Source organism: Rhyacophila brunnea, unplaced genomic scaffold, assembly GCF_057557595.1.
Source record: "Rhyacophila brunnea isolate RB1 unplaced genomic scaffold, BYU_Rbru_1.0 scaffold_20, whole genome shotgun sequence".
NCBI lineage: Eukaryota > Metazoa > Arthropoda > Insecta > Trichoptera > Rhyacophilidae > Rhyacophila > Rhyacophila brunnea.
Window position 1 is genome coordinate 35,343,451 of NW_028232860.1, and position 20,668 is coordinate 35,364,118.

At 33.5% G+C, this 20,668-nt stretch overlaps 1 protein-coding gene across 1 annotated transcript in view; it reads left to right on the plus strand.

The window, feature by feature from the left end:
* The first annotated feature begins 10,525 nt into the window (after positions 1-10,525).
* LOC147071597 (G protein-coupled receptor Mth2-like) overlaps positions 10,526-20,668 on the plus strand; it is a 58,443-nt gene continuing 48,300 nt past the window's right edge. The window contains exon 1 of the mRNA XM_085947977.1: positions 10,526-11,507. Coding sequence (XP_085804103.1) covers positions 10,526-11,507 — 982 coding nt within the window. The remainder of the gene's footprint in view (positions 11,508-20,668) is intronic.

Below are 20,668 nucleotides of genomic sequence, written 5' to 3' on the forward strand. Positions count from 1 at the left end.
ATTTAGTTGCTATGACCCCAGACCATAGCAACCAATAATAGTGGATTGCATTACGGATTTCTTCCGAAATAACTTTTCATACAAAACAGAATTAACTGAAAATGAATTCAATTCTACTCAAAGATGGCTTAAAGTATTAAAAAAATACATTGGCATCGTGTTCTGATATATTCTAAAAGTTTCAAATGTCTAGCTAGTCGGAAAGTTAGTTAAAAATCGATTGCAAGATTTGTACCGGATAAACAACCACCGGAAAAATAAGAATACGACCTAATAAAAACGTTGCAAAATAACGGTGGATTATTAGTAGTTCTCGGATAATCGAGCGGCGGATTATTGAGAGTGTTCTGTATACTTGCAATATAATGTCGTAGAGATAAAAAATAACAATACGAATCAGTCTATTAATTTGTTGTGTATATTTTGTCTTCCCAATCTTTTGGTATTTGACGCGGACGTAGTTATGGGCAATCTCTACCAACTATTAATTATTATAACCTACCTATGAATTATTTTGATTTTTTTCTGTAATTGGACATATTTCTGCAAACAAGATCCAAGCCACACGTGTTACATTCTGAGAAAATTCAATATTTGAGAGAAGATTGATTTAAAAAAATTTGTGTGATTAATTTTTGATATCTATATCTGATCGGATATTTTGATAACATTAAAAAATCACACATCATTTAGTTTTAAATCAATTATGACTCAAATATTGAATTTTCTCATAATTTAACATGTGTGGGTTTTGAATCTTGTTTGCAGAAATACGTCAAATTATTATGAAATATTATAATTATTCAATATACCAATAATTGTCCACCATCTTGGTATCTTATGGGCATTCAATAGCAATAGGTGCATTAACTTCGATATTGTATTCTACCAAGTTTCCACTAAATAACTGTGCACAGAGATTGGAAACATTTATATGGACTTTTTTTACAACTGTGTGCGCAGCTTGGAAGTGAACTTTAGATGTAGGTATCATGTAAAAAAGTGTCAATACCTATACTAATATTTTTTGAAATTTTGGGTATATACCTGATATAGAATTAAATTTTCTCTAAATAATAAAATACAAGAAAAATTAGTAATTTCGCCTTTCGGCGTCTTCAGGCACCGTGTACACTCACCAAAGATAAACACATAAAGGCTAAGCCCGGGTCGCAAAAAACGACTTAATAGGAATAGTAAAAAACTTAAATCCATTAGAATTTAAATTCAAATTCCATCAAGTACCTTCAGTCGATATTATTAATAAAACAATTAGTATTTAAAATAATTTACACATAGATTAATTCAGCAAACTATGGATTCTAACGTTATCAATTCCATGATTTGAAATTCCAGGTTTGCAACCCTATTAGGTACCTAATAGCCATTTTGAAAATGAAAATCTCTCAAATAGTCACTGGAAGTAGAGTGCAGAAATATATAAGTACATTTATGTAAGAGTAAAAGGGTGAATTTATAAATAATTCACCCAAAGCCTTCTTCTCTTGGTTTTGCTAAAACGGATAAAGGAAATGACATCAACTTGTAGGGCAAACAAAATTATATCCCATTGTGCTGAGATGACAATTTCAAAAGCTTGATGGAAGTTTCTCCATTCACAGACACAAATTATCCGTGCAAATTCATTCGCAATGGTGTGGATATGGGGAAGGCAGGAGGCGTCAATTGGTTACTTTACTCCCTTAGTTTCTAAGAGATGAAAATATCTTTTGAGTAGTGATAATACATATTTGTATTTTTATCGAATACTGTAAGATTATCCACGATACTTCGATAGTAGACCGTATCGTATTGCTTCAAAGTAAAGTAAAGTAAATTTCCAATTGAGTCCTTTTTTTCGATCCGGGTTTCGCCTTTCGGCATTTTCAGGCACTGTATACACTCACCAAAAGGCAAATAAACACTGACACCGAATATTATTAACTCTAACTTGTATAATAAATCAATACGTAAAAACTTACCTCACCTACCAGCTACCTTTTAAGTTGTGGGTGCTACATGGATCTACAGACAGAGTGTACCTTTAAGTTAGCATCTTAAGTTTGTTTTAATACCCTACCATCTAGCATGACTTGGCAGGAAACCATTAATTTATAACTACAATGTATCTTGCAACATAATATTGTTAAAATGACAAAACAAGCGATTTATGCGAGTCAATAAAATTTCAACAGAAAGCTAATTTAGCAAAATAATATAATAATTGAATGAATCAATAATATCGCAAATTAAGCTATGTAAATTTGCCATGCTATGCACAAAAGTTGTTTGTATGAAAATCAATCTTACTCAATTATTGAAACTGCATAATTGTTCAAATTAAAATCAATTGTTTATAATTTACGAAAGAATCATGCATTGCACAATAAACTTTATAAGCATGATTAATATTCAAGTAATTAATAGCAGCATTTCCTTTGTCTCAATTCACTATAAAAACCAAGGGGGCGGATGATAAAAAACACAAGTACTAACGCCGTTCTAACCTACAGTCGCATCCACGATCTCACGATTGGTAATTTTTCTCGCAACACACTTACATAATTATTAATTGTAAAATTCATTAATATCATTGTACAAATCTGTATTAACGATTGTATCTTTTTGATGGTTAAGAGAAATAAACTGGGACTACTTTATCACGCACAAACTCTTCTACTCATTGGAATCTACCTACCCCAATTCATACCTCCCTTACCTCAATGTCAAAGGTCACATAAAAAAAATATAACAAACAAATTATGACACTCAAGCACTCAAGGGTGTAAAATCGTCCATTCTGGGAACAATGGTAACTAATGGAGTTAACTAATGAGATATACCTATGATATCAGTCTTTGAAAGTTATTAGTAAAACAATTAATATTCAATGGTATTCAGTGGTTTTATATTTTAAGCTACTGATCCCTTTATGAGTCATACGAAATAGTCTTAACAACTACGTTATCGGATGTATTTCAAGTTAAGGGCCACCAGCTTAGTAATTAATCATTTTACTAAAATGTGTTTAGGTTAATGACGCCACGGGTTTTTTTTCTATTAATGTCTTTCAGAGTTGCAAAGTGAATAACGGAGGTAATGCATTACTCAGCTGTTCCAGCCAGAGGAGGTTACCATCCTCAACAGTGAGGATAATGACTGCGAAAAATAATATTATAATGAGTGAAATATGAGTACATAAATTATTATATTCGATATTGTGAATTAAAATAGTAATCGACAAAATTGTTCATTCTTTATTTCATTTCGAAAAATTGCTTCTGATTTCCTTCAATACTCTTTGGTAGTACCTTATACCTACACTTTTATTGGAAGAATTCTCTCACTTACTCATCTCACAGGAAGGAAACGACCTCCCGCTATGAAGAAATAACAGTGAGGCTATGAAGTTTCACTGATTAGAAATATACTAAATACATTGATTTACTCATTATAGCATGTGTCAGAAAAATGGTATGTGGGGGTCAGGGAACACAAAATTAATGGGAACGGATTACTCTACTGGGTGTGATATAACGGGCTAAATATCTTGAGTTTGGAAAAATATGGGATAAACTTAAACATGTTGCAAAGAATATACTATTTTCAATAGTTACGAGTACCTACGTCTGTATCGTAATTTGTATTTTAGTTTGTCACGTTAATGTAACGTGCTTTCAATCTTTGGGAACAATCAACGCGGTTTTTTTTACTTGGGTTTTATGGCAGTCAAGCCATAAACTACCCTGCTTTAGAACTTTGGTACATAATATTCATGATAATTAATGATATTTTATTATTAATTTACCCCGCCTACTACTAATGCCTTCTTATCGTTTAAACCGCAATTCCCCCCCCCCCGGATTTTTCTGGGTACATTCCTCATACTCAGACACATACAATTTTTAGTATATTGATGTTGACCTGACCTACAGCTATAGCTACAATTACGAGTTATTGCAACCTGTTGCATTCGCAAGTGGCTATTGAGTACCTAACTGTCATAATTTTTAAGATCGATAGTGTTCGTTTATGTCGTCCGCCCTATTTTGTATTTTAGACTTTAGAGTGAGAATGTCAAGCAAAGGATGCCTTAGATGGTTGCATCAGTTCGTGAGTGCCATGGGTCTTCCACTGAAAAAGGCCTCGCCCGTTGAAAAATGCCGAGGAAAAGGGCGAGGAGCCAACCCATTGACACGGTTATTCGATAACCAAAATATCCGGGTCATTCATGAGGTCTTACGAAGAATGAGAAGAAGTAATAAATATTCCATTCACATAAATAATTAAAAAAAAAATCATTCCTGAAAAGGGGGGGTCTAGACTCTAAAATGACCCCTTGTGTGCCCGCCTAGATTAAGTCCACCATTGAAATGTCAAATCAATTCGTATCTTTTGAATTTGACTCGCTCACCACTCACTCACTCACTAATACACTCATTTACTCACTTAGTCATTTACTCACTCACTCACTCATACACCCACTCGCTCACTCACTCGCTCACTCACTCTCTCATTCTCTCTGTCATATTAAATATTAATAAAAACTATTAATTAAATAAAATTACATTCTGAAAAATGCAAAGCAATATGGATCGATCGATATGTATCAATGGAGCATGGAAGCCTAAATTTATAAAATAATTCTTTAAAAATTGCGCCGCAGGTGATTTTTTACTACTCGTAAAACAAGATCGCGAGACAAATCGTTTCTTCTAAAATAAAAATATTATTGGTACATCTATTACATACTCAGATCATTTTCTGGTGGCTGGTTCTTGAGACTTTTGTCGAACAGGTGTTTCGAACCCCTAACACATCTGCTTGGCGTTCCCCTGTCCTAGGTCTTTCTACCTTATTGTTCCCTTTTAATATATCGAGGATAAGCCTAATGAGTAGTAGAGTGACTTCCATTTCCGAGATATGGCCTGCCCAAAGACGTCTCGTCATTATTACATTATGTACTTATGACACAATTTTATATATTTTACCACGTTTTTCTGAGCTCGTATTCTTGTTTGTCCGGTGGTTGTTTATCCAGTAAAAAATCTTGCAATCGATTTTTAACTAACTTCCCGACTATCTAGACATTTGAAACTTTTAGAATATATCAGAACACGATGCCAATACATTCTTTTAATACTTTTAGTCATCTTTAAGTAGAATTGAATTCATTTTCAATTAATTCTGTTTTGTATGAAAAGTTATTTCGGAAGAAATCCGTAATCCAATCCACTATTATTGGTTGCTAAGGCGGTGGTCCTAGCAACAAAATTATTAATATATACGTGCGTTACTATGGAAATCAAAATGACATTTCAGTATTCTATATTTGTTTGTTTGTTTTTATTGCAAAATAGCAAAAAAATGATTTGTTGACAATTTCCTTATTTGTCCTAAATTATTAATACATAGAATTCTCAAGTTTATATGATTCAACAGAAAATTTAAAAACGTGGTAAGTATATAAAAAGTTATTTTTATCTTGTAATTATTTGTAGTTAAATAATCCTTAATAAATATTAGGTTGGGTATTAAAACTTATTGTTTATGACCATGCTGTAGATAGGGTCACCTTTCTCCCTTTATTCAATCTCCTATTCGTTCACTCGTTCCGATTTATGTTTCGCCATGTTTATGCAAATTTACAATACCCCACCCTTTATTATTTACTCACACATATTCAATATTATTGACAAACACAACCACTAAAGACGTTGCAAAATTATAATTTAAATGGCGATAACGAATGCTGGTTTATAATATATTTTATAGCCCATGATTTAGTCCACGTGAAATGCGGAAAGAAGAAGTACTTAGACGGATTGATGAAAAAGAATGAAAATCAATTTATAATTAATTAACTATTTCTTTTATTCAACGAATAATTCACAAGATTTAAGAGTGTACCATTCTGATTATTGAACATACATAATTTTGAAAAACACTTTCTGAGAAAACCGATTGCCAAAGTAGCTTGATTTAGATTTTAGAAGAACGCTGATGAGTAGGTATTAAAAAGGCCAATAGTTAAAATTTGTCGCAATTAGTATGTCACTGCATAGCATAGAGGTAAATGCGATGGACGGGGCTTAAACCCAGGAGATGCAGGGTTCGATCCCTGTCGGGGTGGCTTACTTTTTTCAAAAAGATTTTTTCTATTGGTTATAATATTTATTTTTTCAGAAGGTGTTTTTCAAAATTATATATGTTCGAAAATCAATTAAATTAAATAATAATAAGTTAGCGAATAAATATTGTAAAATAATATTTTATCAGAAATTTATGACAAATCAATGATTCTAAATATCGTAACGGGTGGTATATACTGTGGTTTTCACTGCAATTCATTGTGTGGTCAACATTATGATTAATTTTACCCACGCGACAATTCGTAAAATAATTAAATTACCGTTAGTTTCACATGGAAATGCGTTAGCTAATTATTGCAACGCACAGACATGTATACTCAAGCCTGCGTGTTGGACGAAGGTAAATGATTATAACAATACATACACACATCGACAGTCATCGAAATGTTATATGAAACTAATGGTTCCATGACAAAACAGAACAGTAACAAAACAGAACATGATAAAACAGAACGGTGACAAAACAGAACAGTAACAAAACAGAACATGACAAAACAGAAAGGTGACAAAACAGAACATGACAAACAGAACAGCCAAGGGAAGAATTAATAAAACATTCATTTTTGTGGAATCTATTTATTCATTAAATACTTAAAAACTTAAGTTTATAAACAAAATATATAGATATAATCGAATGGCCAATATGCAGTGATTACATTATAAAATTGTATATACTCTATATATAAAAAAATGCATTATTTTCAAAATAGCGGTTTTGTAAAAATATTGTATATACCTATACCTAACAAATAGATGATTTCATTTAAAAATTGAATATTTTTAAAATATTAAATATTTTTAGGTATATATTTCATTTATAAACGAAATATACCTATACCCTGGCTGTTCTGGTTTGTCACTGTTCTGTTTTGTCATGTTCTGTTTTGTCATCTTCTTCTTCTTCTTTGGCCACATCCGCTCCTTAATTGGAGCATATGGACACCATGCGGCGCCTCTAAGAATCCCTGTCGCTCGCCAGTCTTCTTGCTTGGTTCTAGGTCAAACCAGCATCCCGTAGTTCCACCGTATACACTCTGTAGATAGTATTTAGCGGCCTTCCAGGACGCCGGAATCCGGTTGGCTTGAAGAACAAGCAAGCCAGGTTGAGGTTCTCTTCTGGCATCCGCAGCACGTGCCCGAGTCAGGTCCAACGTCGCCTCTTCACTCTCAGCGTGATGACAGGCTGCTTGGTGCGTTCTCTTATCTCCTCGTTGCTCCTAAAGTCATACTACCGCACACCCAGTATTCGTCGCAAACATCTGTTTTCGAAGCTCAGTATGCGGTTGCTCTGAGCCTATTCGATGCTTGCATTCTGACAGTGCTGCTTTACGGTAGCGAATCATGGTTTTGTCATACTGACATATTATATACTGTCATATCGACAAACTCATATTTTATATCAACACCTAAGTCATAGGCCTAGACACTAGAAAAAAAAACTTTTGCTTACTGACGCTTCGGAAACATGGATATTAACATTTATAAAATCACATTTTAACAGACCCTCTCTTCCCATTAGGGCGTGCTGTAATATATTGACAATCCCTGATGTACCTTTATAATTTCATGTTATTTTATTATCTATAAACGACCCACCACAATACATCTAAGTTCCGTAGACGTTTACAACATCCGTTGTAATTAGGGATTACAATACCGGTATTTCGGTATTTCTTATTCAATACTGGTATTCATCAAAACATAATATTATAGAAAAAATATGTAAGTTCGTATTAATAAATATAAGTATTAAAATCTACTTAAAAATATTATTTATAGCAATCTAAAGTACCGACCTGTTACCTGTCGCCTGCTGCTTCGTGGGCTATGAAAAGGAATTTGAAACTGGTCGCCGTGATAAATGCTCTCTACACCAATACAGAGTGTCGCGTGAAAGCAGCCGGAACATCCTCTGACCTCTTTGAAATCACGTCAGGAGTCAAGCAAGGATGTGTACTTGCACCCTTTCTTTTTATCATCATGATGGATTTCATAATGCGTAAGACGGTTTGTCCCGACAGTGGAATACGCCTACATCATGATGCCACAACCGATCTATGCGACTTGAAGTATGCAGATGACGCAGTCTTGTTTGACTCGACGATCGAAAGGTTGGAGGTAACTGTGAACAGGCTCGCCGCGAACTCGAAACGTGTGGGTCTTTGACTGGTGTCCAGGTTCAAATACTTGGGTGCCACGGTTGCCGATGATGGTGGTATTTCTAGTGAGCTTGGAATCCGCATGGGTGTGGCGGGGTTTGCATCCAACCAACTTAGAGTCGCATGGAGGTCAATGCTGTATTCTGTTACGACCAAATGTCGTTTGTTTAACCGTCGTGTTTTTTACCTGTGATCCTGTATGGCATCTTACTAAGCTTCAAGAGTCTCGGCTTTTGAGCTTTGAGAATCGATGTCTCCGCCGAATCTTAGGGGTACATTGGTACGACCGCGTTACAAACACCCGAGTTTTTGAGCAGACACAACAGCCTTCGGTGATTGAAGTTATCACGAAGAGACGCTTTACGTGGCTGGGACACGTATTCCGGATGCCGCCAAAGAGTGCGGCACTTCGTACCCTTGTGGCACAGCCTCAAGGGTTCCGTCGCCGTGGCCGGCTCTCCCTCACCCATGCAGCGGTGCTACAAGAGCGACCTACGTGCTGCAGGTTTGACATGGCGGGAGGCGCAAGAGTTGGCGATGAACCGAGGGAAGTGGCGTCAACTTGTGCTTGCCCTATGCCTCAATGTTGGGACGTGACAGGGTGGAAAAAGAAGAAGAAGAAGAAGAAAGTACCGACCTACATTCATTATGTTGATATGTATTTATAGATCACATTATTTTAGAACTGTTAAATTTTACAAAGTCCGGGTACAGGAAAATTGCTCTAAAATTCATCGTTTGTTGGATGTACTATCAATGTTGGATCAATAGTAAATTTACAGAATAATTGGAAATATTTGCCACGACTGTTTTCTTTATCGAAATATGTTAATTATTCATCGCGACAATTCTATAAGTAGATATATTAGAGGGATTTTGTTTTAATGTTATTTAACTTTTGTTGTTTTTAGTCAAAATATTTGCGTTATGGCAGCATACAGTTTCTACATAAATTCAATATACAATATACTAGTAAGTATTGAAAAACAAACACTAAATTCATTTTCGAAAAACATAAACGTACATGCTAAAACAGCGGCATTTTTGATTTTTGTAAGCGGTATTTTGGTATCGATTAATAATTGATATCGGTTTTGAAATACCGGTATTGCAATCCCTAATTGTAATAAACTAACGTGTAAGTATAAAGATGTGTTGATTTTTACATTAGTAATACACTTGTGCGAGATTTTAGTCTGAAGTAGATACTTGGACGATTAATATGTGTTTAGTCTACTAACTGAGTAGGTTAGGAATAGATATGGTTAATATTTCTTTGAAAAACTTGTCAAAGATAACAGTGATAAAAGTGAAACTATTTTGAGATAAGAGTTTTAAAATCAAGATATCGTTTCGTTACATTTGATATTTTAAATATGATTCATACGTATTTTGTGAACAGTACAATCACGAGCACGTTTTTACGCGAGAAATCATTAAAAACATTAATAATAATTAAACTAACAACCAGTGATATTGTTTAAAAAAAATACTTCTATTATAAAAACAGAGAAAAGATTTTTATAGTAATAATAGTGACTAAAATTTTGTGAATATAAATTAACAATACCTATGTGAAAATTCGCATTTAAAAAATATATATAAAACTTATCAAGGTCGGTAAAATTTAATGTGAAATCATATGTTATCGTGAAATATGTAGAAGATTTGTTGATATACATGTGTTTGCAGACGTATTAAACTGACAATATGGCATTTAAGTACTATTTTGTTATAGTATCTTTGCTAATATATAAATCATGTGGTGCTATTACAACACCTTGCAACTTTCATATGAGTATCAATATTACAAGTGGGGAACACTTTTCAAATGGTTCCATTCTACATAATAAAATTTTTTACCCTCCATCGCATTATTTCAACCATTCTGACAATAGCAGTGCTCCTCATACTAGGGGATGTCTGTGTGATTTAAAACCTTGCATAAGAAAATGCTGCGACGAAGGCTTCGCGTACTCCCAAGGCCAGTGCGTGGAAAATACAGAACTGTTTAATCCCGTTATTTATTCCGGTAAACAGCCATCAGATCTACAATCAATTACATATTTTGGACTCGTTTTTGGAGACCCCTGCATAGAAGGAAGATACTTGTTGGATCCGTACACGACACCACCTACACCAGAAGATACATTCTTCGTACAAGACACCGGATTCTTATACGTACCGAATTCTTCCGGTACTAATCATACTCAGATGAATTACTGCTTGGAGGCGTGGCTAGATGATCCATATGGAACTGATGATGAGTGGAGTACAGCTATACTGCCTTTAGTATGTTTTGGGACAGAGCCTGTCATGTCTACATTGGACTATTCGATGTATCTAATTTTTTCTATTGGAATGATTATATCGATTCCTTTTCTGCTGGCAACATTTTTAGTATATGCATTTGTACCTGAGCTTCAAAATATACATGGAAAATCGCTAATGTGTTACGTTTTAGCACTTATGATTGCTTATACATCACTTTCAACTATACAAATAAAAAGTTCACAATACAATGTAATAGCGTCTACGGAATGTTTTAGCTTTGCCTTTATAATTTATTTATCATTCATGGCCAGTTTTTTCTGGTTGAATACGATGTGCTTTGACTTGTGGTGGACTTTTAGAGGTTTTCGTGTTGTGCCCGGTGGTAAAAGAGCTGCAGAAAGAAAAAGATTTTTTTATTATTGTATATACGCTTTCGGATTGCCGATTGTTTTGACAGCAGTATGCGCTGGTATGCAATTTCATTCTAGTCTACCGGACGGTATAGTCAAACCAAATATTGGCATAAGCGGATGTTGGTTTCACGACTGGCTTTCCGGTTTAGTATATTTTTACATACCAGTTATGATTTTAGTTGTGTGTAATATAATTCTGTTTGCCAGTACAACTTATACAATACAACAAATCAAAAAAGACACATCGATTCTTGTATCTGGAGACAATTCCACGCATGCTAGATATGTGAGAAATGAACAGCGATTTCATTTGTATTTAAAACTATTCCTAGTAATGGGAATCAACTGGACAGGAGAATGTATAAGTTTTTCAATTGGGGGATCATTTTACTTATGGATTATAACGGATATTGGAAACATCTTTCTTGGCGTTCTTATATTCTTTGTATTTGTGTGGAAACCAAAGGTGAGAAAGTTAATCAAGAACCGTTACTTAGAATTGCGATACGGTGTGTCGTCATATGACATTACACGTTCACCTTACAGTCGCTCAAGCCACACTTCGCGAACTCTATCCACAAGTAGGACGCAGGTGTATAATCCAACCAATTCAGTTCGATTAAGTGAACTCAACAGACATAATAGAAATTCAGAGCAAACATAACCTGTCGGTAATAAATAATAACATACTTAAATGTGTATTTATTAATAAGTTCATGACAATTTTAAATCATTCATGACATAACAAACCTACTATCAGAGTTATATGTGGCGTCTGAAACGTTATCAGATCAAGGCTATCTTTCAATTTTAATTGCATAACCCTATTTCCGTTGTAACATTATAGGGATTGCAATCTTTAGCAGAATTTTCAATCCCATATTTTACTCAAACGTGAAGTTTTACTTAAGACTGTTGAGGTACGGTCTAAAAAGATCGTGGCTAGCCTATGCGCGGATTGTGCAAATGACACGTGCGTCCTAATTTTTTGTCCTAATAATTTGTCATAAAAATCCATCATGCGTCTATTAAATGTTATGTTTTTTTTTTCGACCATGTCCGATCCTAATAGGATCATATGGGCCTCTACAGAGTAGAGGTTTGTATTTACAGATTTTGTTTTTTTACGAGAAATGGATGTCAGCCACTTGCTCTTCTGTGGAAAAATCATAATGTAAATTACGATGGTTAAGGCTATACTTCAGTTGAGGCATGGTCTAAAAAGATCGTGGCTAGGCGATGCGCGGATGGTGCAACGTGACGCGTGCCGATCGAAATATAATTTGTCATAAAAATTCAACATGCGTCCATTTAATAATATGTTTATTGTTATATTACTAATAATAATAGTATATTCATTGACATGATTTTTTTTTATGTACATACGTAAAGTTTTTAGTCATCTTTACACGATTTAAGAATATTTTCATCCGACGCCATAACAAAACAAATCGACGTGCGCACACCTCGACTGTCGGTCTTCGATTGGCGACGAGTGAAAAATTTTGTCGCACCTTCTGTTGAAAATTATTTGCCGTTTCACTGAAAAATCAGTATTTATGCCATAGTTGGTAATGAATAGGGTAAAGAAAAAGTTTCATAGTAATATTATGCAAAAAATACTGATGAAAAATAAAAGCAAAAAGGATTATTCTGCTCCCAGTTTTACTTTTATAGTCCTTACGAGTACATGTACATAGTTCATTACTCTTGTCAAGATTAAAGAATCTTAACATTCTTTAACCTTAATATTCAGTATTAATACTCGTACCAAAAAATGTTATGACATATTATGTTACGAATAAGTTAGTAATGTCATTTACCTTAAAGTAGATTGTCCCTGATTGATGGAATTTGAAACACCGCAGTTGAAACGTCGTCATAAGAAATAATTCGCATATATTATAACCGGATCGATAGCGTAGAGGCGAAACTTTTCACCAAGATAGTGCGCAAGTTCGAGTCCCACTCTGTATATTTTTTCCAATAGAAACCTATTTATATAATATGTTTCTGAGATTTTTATAAATTGTATTTTTCTTATCACAAAGAGGTTTACGAATGTAAAAGAGAAAAAACATGATTTTGAAAAACCTCAGAAACATACATATAAGTAAGTATTAGAAAAAAATCTAGAAATACAAATAGATCGATTTTGACTCGAACTTACGTCTTTCACTTTCCGGGTGAGTGTTTTAGCCTCTACACATATTATGCATGTTAGGTATTGAATGGGCTTCGAGCAGCCCTCAAAATGGAAAATTTTATATAAGTACCGGAGCGCCTAATAATTTTCAGAAAATATTAACTTTTATATACTTAATATATTTTATAAAAATGAGTCATCTCAGATGGTCAAATTAATTTTTCCACGAGACGGAGCTATAATTTAGGAGATTTAATGAACCGGAACGGCGCTCCGGTCCATTTCGAGCCCTGACTTTGAGGTATTTTTTAAAAGTCATAACAATATTCAAGCTTATCGCGTTATCATAATTTTACTCCCTACTTCAATTATAGTTTGTCAATTTATGGCTACGGCCGTATGTTGTAGTTTAACCACTGGGGAATGAGAAAAGAAATGGCGTATTTAAAAAAAACACTACCTTATTCTTAGGTCAATAATTATTATAAAGCAATCATTATTCATAAAATGTTTATCACACTTGAATGGTCAAAGACATAGCTTATAATAAGTATCTTTAGAATCATCTTCAAATGTGTTAATCTTGCCGATTTTTTGAATAATAAAATGCCTAATTCTTGTCAAATTTGGGATCACAGAGATTATCAATATACTTTTTATCGTAAATATTTTACTAAAATTATCTCGTCATAAATTATACTAATGGTTTTAAAAATGCGATTAAAAATTAATAAATGTACAAAATCTAAAGACCACTGCACATTCATGTACCGAAATATGACTATATTCTAAAACATTAGAGCAAGAGGTTTAAAAGAATACTATTTAATGTAACAAAAATACTTTATGCAGTCATCAAATGTTTAAAATAAATATAAAGGATAATAAAACTAGATAAATAGATTATCTACAACGTTTAAGGAGTGTCCAGGATCATGGTTTGAAAATACAATAAAAACTCAATTTTGACCTACGACGAGCATGTGGGCCGTTAAACATGATAAAATCGATATTATTTTTGGATACATAAAACTTATTTATAATAAATTTAAATAATTGATCTATTTATTTTTTATTATTCTACCACTCTCTTTGTAAAAATACGAAAATAGCCCAAATTTTACAAAAACTAATTTATCTGATAAATAAACCAGAAATCGAATGGCATCCTGGGAATTCAAACTCGTCTACTTACGACTCTGACGTATTGGTCACTACAAAGAGTCCCACAATAGCATGTTAATAAATACGTTGGTACATAAATATTATCTTAAAAAATAAGATGCGTGCATATAATTCACACCAGTGAGTGACTCGGTTTTATTTTAAGAATGTTTATTTTGATTTTATCAAGAATATTCTTCTTGTTCTTAACATTGTTTAGTCATATAACAGATTGCTAACACACATATTTCATAGTCATCTTATATACCTACCTATTATATTTTATGATCTACATACAAATGTTCATTCAACTATGTTTAAAACTTGTTTGTTTTCGTATGATGTACCTGTTAATTTATTATAAAGATTTATGTTTTTAATTAAATAATAGATATTGTCAGTCTAATATTTATTAGCAATTATTTGTTTAAAAAAACCACACAGAGAACGAAACTGACCCTAGTTGTTATTAACTCACGTAGATTAAGTATATTGTGTTTATTTTAAGATTTTTTTGGCTTATCTTATATTTTATGATGTTTCTAAAACTGTTATATAAAAATGTTCATTAATCTATTTTATATTGTCTGTATTCATAAAATGTACATAGTATAGATAAGAAATATAATTATAAAAAATATTAAATACTTAATTAATTATTATTATTATTACTTGGCATTACGTTTGAGAGTAAACTGACATTTATTAGCCATATAGTTACCATTTGTAACAAGGCGCTTAAAATGTTGGGCTTCGTCATGCGTACTTCCCGGGTCTTTTCGGATGTTACGGTATTAAAACTTTTATTTAATTCTTTAGTTCGAAGCAGACTTGAGAGTGGGTCTATTGTTTGGGCACCGCATCAGTTGAAGTATGGCCTTATGGTGGAGAGGGTTCAGAAGAAATTCTTGAGACTCCTTTATTTGAGGTTGTACGGATACTATCCGACATCCGTGGCTTTATCCAACTGACTTTCTCTTAGGCATGCTTACATACTGCAGTTTGCAATTTAGAAGAAATCTTTATTTAGCTATGTATTTTTTTCGACTTATACGAGGTATAAATGAGAACTCTGCCATTCTGGGCAGTGTTGACCTGTGTGTCCCTGATAACTATCTTAGAAATAGAGAACATCAGTTATTTATTCTCCCAAGGTGCAGAACCAACCTGCCACTGGTAATGCCAATTGGGAGGGCGATAACTATGTTCATCGAAATTGCTTCGGGTGTTGATATATTCCACCTACGTGAGAATGAGTATAGGTGGACGTTATTTTATAAATTTTTAAAATAGGGTCTGCTTAACTCATCCGGTGTATTTACATGTACCTATATAATTAATATTTTTGTATGTCCATATTTGTTTAATAACATATTATCTATCTCTTTTTATGTCATGTTGTGAACGTCTTAAACTTATAATTTGTAATGTCCACAATATGTAAAAATAAATAAGTTGAAATTGAAATTGAAATTTCTTTAAAAAACAAAATACAGAGATAATGATACTGGTCCTGTGGGTCTATTTTATACACAAGGCGGCTATCGAAGGTAGTTTATCATATTTATGTATTTAGGCGGTTAATTGTTACAATAAGTTAACCGTCTAAACTGTCAAAAATTGTTTATTGCCCTTCTTAGTAAAGTAGTTACTAAAGTAGAGAGTAAAATGATATTGACGCGCGTGTTTGAACATGTACCGTTTAAAAAAAAATAAAAAATAAATCGGTTAGGTACATGTTCAAACACGCGCGTTAACATAATTTTACTCCCTACTTCAATTATAGTTTGTCAATTTATGGCTACGGCCGTATGTTGTAGCTTAACCACTGGGGAATGACAAAAGAAATGGCGTATTTAAAAAAAAACACTACCTTATTCTTAGGTCAATAATTATTATAAAGCAATCATTATTCATAAGATGTTTATCATACTTGAATGGTCAAAGACATAGCTTATAATAAATATCTTTAGAATCATCTTCAAATGTGTTAATCTTGCCGATTTTTTGAATAATAAAATGCCTAATTCTTGTCAAATTTGGGATCACAGAGATTATCAATATAATTTTTTATCGTGAATATTTTACAAAAATTATCTCGTAATAAATTATACTAATGGTTTTATAAATGCGTTTAAAAATTAATAAATGTAAAAAATCTTAACACCACTGCACAGTTATGTACCGAAATATGACTATATACTGAAACATTAGAGCGACAGGTTTAAAAGAATACTATTTTATGTAATAAAAATACTTTATGCAGTCATCAAATGTTTAAAATAACTATAAAGGATAATAAGGCTTCAAAATTATATAAATAGATTATCTACACCGTTTAAGGAGTGTCCAGGATGATGGTTTGAAAATACAATAAAAACTCAATTTCGACCTACGACGAGCACGTGGGCCGTTAAAATAGTAGCCATTGAATAATTTATATTCTGTACGTTAAAGGGTTATTAATGACGTATTGAATAATTTTGTCAGCCAATTTTAATGTTTCATTATATTAAATCAAACTATTTTATCCATTCAACGAGTAATAATTCACAAGATTTAAGAATATTACATTTTTATTGAGCATGCCTACATAATAATTTGATACTATCTGAGAAACACGCATATTAAAAATAATCTTAATACATATTACTCAAATCCGCATCCATCGGATTCTATTTTAATTTAGATATTATCTCCAGTGTATATTTTATTATGTGAGTCATAATTTCAAGTCATAGGATCTATTGAACTATTAGTGTGTTCTCAATTCAGTTCAACAGACTATAAAGTTTAAACAGGAGTAAATTTGCTTGTATTATATTTAATTCGACGAAGTTCTTTTTCAGTTAACGATGAGAATAAACCGCGCAATGGAATTTATGTGCGACTCTATTATGACTAGCACTATATTTATACATTAGCATCAGACAACGTGATAAGGTAATAAAAGTTATTTCGGTTTATTATTTTCACCTTACGAATTTTATTACGACCATATAAAATAAAGATTACTCTATAGTCTATCTATACCTACGACATCTCTGTCTTATATTTAACACACATAATTTGAAACACTTCAGAAATAATTATAGGTAGGTATCACAGAACAGATAATAAAATATAATTCCGATAGGCTATTATATATATACCAATCTATAGATGGATATATATATTTGATGAAATTGTTCGCAGAGTAAACCTAGGCAAGAGTGTTTTTGGCCGCCTGAATAATGTCTTCAAAAGTGACCTTCCACTGTGCCTAAAGCGCAAAGTGTTCAACCAGTGTGTGCTTCCCGTGATCACATATGCGTGTGAAACATAGACTCTAAGTAAAAGAGAGATCCAGAAACTTAGAGTAGCACAATGTGGTGTGGAGAGGTGCACGCTGGGCATAGCGCGAAAGGACAAAAAGAGGAATGAGTGGATAAGGAAGCAGACAAGGGTTTGCAATGTGATAGAGTTCAATAAAAGCCTCAAATGGAGATGATCAGAACACATAGCTCGAAGAAGAGACAATCATTGGACAAATTTAGTCATCCAGTGGTATCCAAGAGGTACAAAACGTCCCCAAGGTAGACCTAGAGGCCGCTAGATCGATGAAATGATATAGTTCTGCGGAAGTACGTGACAACACAACGCACAGAACCGAGAGAAGTGGAATCAGCTTGAAGAGGCCTTCATCCAGCAGTGGATAGATTCAGGCTGATGATGATGATAATGCATTTGAAACACTTAAGAAATAATTATACCACATAACAGCTGATAATAAATATAATTCCGATAGGCTAAATACCAATACAGTCAATTTTGATGCAGGGTTTTGAATATGTGAATGTTCTACGAAAATGAACCACGCATTATAGACGTGTAATCGTGTGTGTAATACACCCACATAACAGATTTCTGAGTTCCTAGGATACACCAATATTAATTGAGTGCCAATGCATAAATAAACCGAGAGCAGTTTTCAGTATTCGACGTATGACGTATTATTGACACCTGTTTAAATTTATTCCGTATTGTTCCTTACTCGATATCGGTTGCCTGCCTCTCCTCACCTGTTAGGTATTTCAGTTCCCATTATTTCTGATTTCCATGAATTATACCTTACATCAATGACGTGTCACCCCTAAGCAGACTTAGAATGTCGTCCACTATTATATTTAGTTCCAAATTGTCTGCAAGTTAAGTAGGTACCTACCTACTTATCTAGCTTATTATTAATCCTCAGCTATCTTAAACAGGCACATGTATAAAAAATGAGCTACACACCATCTAGTGAGAAATAAGTTGTGATTATATTGAGATGCACATCACGTACTATCACGTGACGTCACAGTGAGCTGCGGCAACGGGAAAAATGCATAATGACATGTCGTTTTTTGTGTTAAAAATGTTATCAGACGGATGATCCCGTCCCGTAGCACAATTTGAACCTTTAAACTTTAAACAAACATTGTCAGTTAGCAAAATCTACCGAAATCACCAAAACAACAATTAGATCACCTCGCGTTGTAACGCACTGCATCGATACCTGCATGAATCAACGAACTTTTATTATCATTCTCTACATGCTAAAGCATTTTTGATTCATGTCAAAATCGCGTGTTTTTTGTTTTTACCGGTTGGCACTATCTATATTCTCTAAAAATTTTGTTTATTACCTATGGTCTCCAGGTTGGGTTCTGTTCAAAATATTATCTATCGCAAGTAATTTTAATGTACGCACACGTAGAAACTATTAGAATTAATTGAACTTAGCATGAATAATGAATAATAATTTAAAATACTAAAACATTAGAGTTGGCACACTCCATCATTGAATTTACAGAGGTGGTGATCGTTCAAAATATTCTGCAAAATTATGAAACCATGGAGTAAATTTGTTGCCGTGACAGCGTGATAGTACGCGACGTGCATCTCAATATAATCACAACTTTAGAGCATTTCCACGAAACAATGGTGGTTTTAGGTACGTGAAGGTTTGTGGCGCTGTGATATTCGGATGCACCCCTGTGAAAATTTTGTCTGTACGATAAATTTACATAACAATCGGTATTACAATACAAAAATAGTTATGTTGACGTGTCGAATACGTCGATGTGCGTCATCGTTATTCACAAAACACACATTGTCAAATAGAGCTCCGCAGATTGGTCGAATGTAACTTTTTACTTTGAAAAAAAAAATAATGCTGCTATCAGCAAATCGCATGCGTCTTGGGCTGCGAGTCGAAGAGGCCAAAACGTATACGCACACATACGAATTGGTCATTCTTATACCAGCTCGCCGATTGCCGCATCCAAATATATTTACGTTTCGAGTGGCAACGTGTAGGCGGTCTTCATATCCAGCATCAAAACGACGTTCTTTGAAGGTTTGATTTATGGCTGTGCAGCAGAGCAGACGAGGCGAGTTTAGATGTGAATCGCTTGTGCATCCATTTTTTGAACACACCACATCTATTTCGGGAAATTGTTGATGGTTTGGATTATGTGAACTGACTGTGACATATGCACCACTTTCTATCTTAAATCTTGTCTCCAAGTGTCGGTGACAGGATCCTTAGTTCGAATATCAGAAGAGTTGATATTGATGTCGCAAGTTTTTGATATGAGAACTGGCTCATCAATCGGCAATCAGTAGACCAAAAATGTTTGAATACTATTTGTACCGAGGAGAACTCAATCTTGCATCGGATTTTGGTCAATAATAAAATGCCATTGAAGAAAGGCCTAAACAAAAACGAATCATAAGTGCGATTCAGAAAGCATTCGGCACGCTTATATAGCCGCAATATGCATTAGAGTAAGATAAAATTTCTACGGCTGAATTAAATATGTTTTGTACACGTCGTCGGTAAATATTGTTTTGGATGACTACAGTCATTTAAAAACTGTGAGCACGTGTTGCTGATTATTAATTATTTTTATTTAATTTAGTAGAAAATATGGTAAACTATGTTGTGTTTAAATTTTGTAGCTGTACTGAGAAGCAACATGATGGTATAACGTTTCATAGCTATGTTAGGTTAGGCAAGAAACACGGTTTGATTTGGCCAAACAATACACACTCTCTTTATATTATTACTCTGAGACCCAGCACTGTTTTATTTATTACTATAAACAAGATTAGGTATTACTGTACTATTTTATATTGTATAACGGAGTTGTTAGATATATTTTTTTAATTTATTTTTTGCATTATTGTTAACGGTAATTTTTTTAAATTATTTGTTTATATAAGCGTTTAAAAGCTTTGCCGTCGAAATGAAGCATTATTGATACTCTCTTTATAATGCGAGTTTGTTGATTGATTAATGAATAACCATGTAAAAAATTCTAAAACATGTGATGT